General features: G+C 35.6%; 1 protein-coding gene across 1 annotated transcript in view; it reads right to left on the bottom strand.

Annotated features, from left to right (window-relative positions):
- The window catches only part of LOC106475286 (histone deacetylase 4-like), a gene marked incomplete at both ends in the record, with an annotated part of 31,485 nt that extends 28,187 nt beyond the window's left edge, over nt 1-3,298 (bottom strand). Inside the window, one exon of the mRNA XM_022379438.1 lies at nt 3,162-3,298. Coding sequence (XP_022235146.1) covers nt 3,162-3,298 — 137 coding nt within the window. The remainder of the gene's footprint in view (nt 1-3,161) is intronic.
- Between the last annotated feature and the right edge of the window lie 714 nt (nt 3,299-4,012).

Raw genomic sequence — 4,012 nt, 5'->3', positions numbered from 1 at the left:
AGCACAGATAGCTCATTGTGTAGCTTTGTGCTTAATTACAAAACAAACAAACACTAACAGATTCCCGTAATTCAAAACTAAAGCTAATAACAGCCTTAGTTATACTGTACTGAAGCCCTTCCAATTGTAAGCCACCACTGACGTTCATTTTTTTGATCTATGGTTAAGCCTAATACTGTTTGAAAATGCAGTACTTTGGAAAAAATGACCCCCCCCCCCTAGTGGCACAGCGGCATCTTTGCGGACTTACAACGCTAGAATCCGGGTTTCGATACCCGTGGTGGGCAGAGCTCAGATAGCCCACTGTGTAGCTTTGTGCTTAGCTACAAATAAACAGGTAGACGTGGGAGTTTTATAATGTTACGGTCAATCCCACTTTTCATTGGTGAGGAGAAACCCACGAGGTGGAGGGCGCGACAATTTAACAAACAAAAATTTAGTTAGACCGATATTAGTATATCAAAATCCTCGGAGTAACGCTCTTACGTTTTGTTTTCGTGCCACTAACATTCATAACATATATATACAACTTTCTGCTACTCGACTACCTACAGTTTAACCCGGCATTACGCATGTCTAAAACTGAAACTATACTAAATGGACTTCCACAGGGATCTCGAAAGTTTTCTATTTCAAGAGTAAATAAAACCAAAATTAAGAGTAACAAATATTTTTATTTCTTCCTTTTTGAAGTTCATATGTCATGCTATGTTTTAGCTTACAGAGTACATAATTCTTCTCGTGACGTCATTTTAGTGTCTACTGACTGACTGACTGACCGACAAACACGCTACTGCAGGGAAACAAGTCAGACTGCCCAGAGGATGGTTCTGCAGTAATTACATTCAGACCCGGTCGCTGGTATAGCACATAACCAAGGCTTGTAGGTGACTACTTGAGCCATATAAATGCAGGATAATGGCTAATAACAAGAATTTCCCCAACTTTTAAAAGGGTGAAATAGAAGGGGCCCGTCTACTGCTAGCTCTGTTATTAAAGACCTTTTTTTTTTACCGGTTGTTTCAAGACAGTTGCTATTAGAATCTATCAACAGTGGCAAATAAATAATAATAATACGCCTGACTCGAGAGGAACTGGCTGGTAATGTTTGCACCAACTGTTCCATTCCTTCAACAGTTGTAATGATTTGAAATTTTTAGACATACCGTGCAAAATAAGTCATAAAAAACTCTTATATTTCAGCCGAGAACCTGTTAAAATACCGCAGTAGCGGACACTAAGCTACGATTTCCATCCTGATGGATCTAAATCTATTCAAAGGCAACAGTCCGCTTCTCTAAGTATGGTTTAACTCAACAGTAAACGGATATCAATCTGACTAAACATCTTTAAAGAGCGCTTCTCTAAGTATGGTTTAACTCAATAGTAAACGGATATCAATCTGACTAAACATCTTTAAAGACCGCTTCTCTAAGTATGGTTTAATTCAACCGTAAACGGATATCAATCTGACTAAACATCTTTAAAGACCGCTTCCCTAAGTATGGTTTAATTCAACAGTAAACGGATATCAATCTGACTAAACATCTTTAAAGACCGCTTCTCTAAGTATTGGTTTAACTCAACAGTAAACGGATATCAATCTGACTAAACATCTTTGAAAACCGCTTCTCTAAGTATGGTTTAACTCAACAGTAAACGGATATCAATCTGACTAAACATCTTTAAAGACCGCTTCTCTAAGTATGGTTTAACTCAACAGTAAACGGATATCAATCTGACTAAACATCTTTAAAGACCGCTTCTCTTACTACTGAATAATTAACGTGCTTACTACTGAATAATTCACGTACTTACTACTGAATAATTCACGTGCTTACTACCAAATAATTCAAGTGCTTATTATCAAATAATTCATGTACTTGCTACCAAATAATTCACGTGCTTACTACCAAATAATGCATGTACTTACTACCAAATAATTCACGTGTTTACTACTGAATAATTCATGTACTTACTACTGAATAATTCATGTACTTACTACCAAATAATTCACGTGCTTACTACTGAATAATTCATGTACTTACTACTGGATAATTCATGTACTTACTACTGGATAATTCATGTACTTACTACCAAATAATTCATGTACTTACTACTGGATAATTCATGTACTTACTACCAAATAATTCATGTACTTACTACTGAATAATTCATGTACTTACTACCAAATAATTCATGTACTTACTACCTGAATAATTCATGTACTTACTACCAAATAATTCATGTACTTACTACCAAATAATTCACGTGCTTACTACCAAATAATGCATGTACTTACTACCAAATAATTCATGTGCTTACTACTGAATAATTCATGTGCTTACTACCAAATAATTCATGTACTTACTACCAAATAATTCATGTGCTTACTACTGAATAATTCATGTGCTTACTACCAAATAATTCATGTACTTACTACCAAATAATTCACGTGCTTACTACCAAATAATTCATGTACTTACTACTGAATAATTCATGTACTTACTACTGAATAATTCACGTACCTACTACTGAATAATTTACGTGCTTACTACTGAATAATTCACGTGCTTACTACCAAATAATTCATGTACTTACTACTGGATAATTCATGTACTTACTACCAAATAATTCATGTACTTACTACTGAATAATTCATGTACTTACTACTGGATAATTCATGCACTTACTACCAAATAATTCACGTGCTTACTACTGAATAATTCATGTACTTACTACCAAATAATTCATGTACTTACTACCAAATAATTCATGTACTTACTACCAAATAATTCATGTACTTACTACCAAATAATTCACGTGCTTACTACTGAATAATTCATGTACTTACTACCAAATAATTCATGTACTTACTACCAAATAATTCATGTACTTACTACAGGTTAAATAGGTTATTACTGATCTTTGTTATACGGAGGAAATCTGTAATATATACTAACTCGATATGCCCTTTAGTTTTATGTTCTTTTATCAATGGCTCTTTAGAAGAGAGAGAGGAGAGAGAGAACAAAACATTACAAAGTGCCTCACGAAACAGGCATCGTGATCGATAAATGTGTATAGTAACCTATTTACACACTTGACAGTAAACAGAGGTGACTATAACATCATAAAAATCAGGCAACCACATTACTGACTTTCCCAGTTCTTCAACAACCACATTACTAACTTTTCCCAGTTCTTCAACAACCACATTACTAAATTTTCCCAGTTCTTCAACAACTACATTACTGACTTTTCCCAGTTCTTCAACAAAAAGTCTAATTCCCTGGATCTAATCAACCGAAGATTAGAAAATGTCCCAACAAAACAATTAGTTAGCTTAATTATCCAACTAAACACCGTACAATCTGTCATAAAACAGACACAAAACACAACTGTACTCCCCAGTTAAACATTTCACAGTATCTATCACCAACACACCAAACTAACAGGATCTCCTCAGCTGTAAACTATACAGTCTGTCACTAATCTGATCCTCTTGGCAGTACACTATACAGTCTGTCACCACAACACCAAACTAACAGGATCCTCTTAGCTGTACACTATACATTCTGTCAACAACACACCAAACTAACAAGATCCTCTTAGCTGTACACTATACATTCTGTCAACAACACCACAAAACTAACCGGATCCCCTTAGCAGTACACTATACAGTCTGTCACCACAACACCAAACTAACAGGATCCTCTTAGCTGTACACTATACATTCTGTCAACAAAACACCGAACTAACAAGATCCTCTTAGCTGAACACTATACATTCTGTCAACAACACACAAAACTAGCCGGATCTTCTTAGCTGTACACTATACAGTCTGTCACCACAACACCAAACTAACAGGATCCTCTTAGCTGTACACTATACATTCTGTCAACAACACACCAAACTAACCGGATCCTCTTAGCTGTACACTATACAGTCTGTCACCAACACACCAAACTAACCGGATCCCCTTAGCTGTACACTATACAGTCTGTCAACA

The sequence above is a fragment of the Limulus polyphemus genome, unplaced genomic scaffold (genome assembly GCF_000517525.1).
Source record: "Limulus polyphemus unplaced genomic scaffold, Limulus_polyphemus-2.1.2 Scaffold8355, whole genome shotgun sequence".
Taxonomy (NCBI): Eukaryota; Metazoa; Arthropoda; class Merostomata; order Xiphosura; family Limulidae; genus Limulus; species Limulus polyphemus.
The sequence above is the reverse complement of the archived record's forward strand: the minus strand, read 5'-3'. Positions and strand labels throughout refer to the sequence as shown.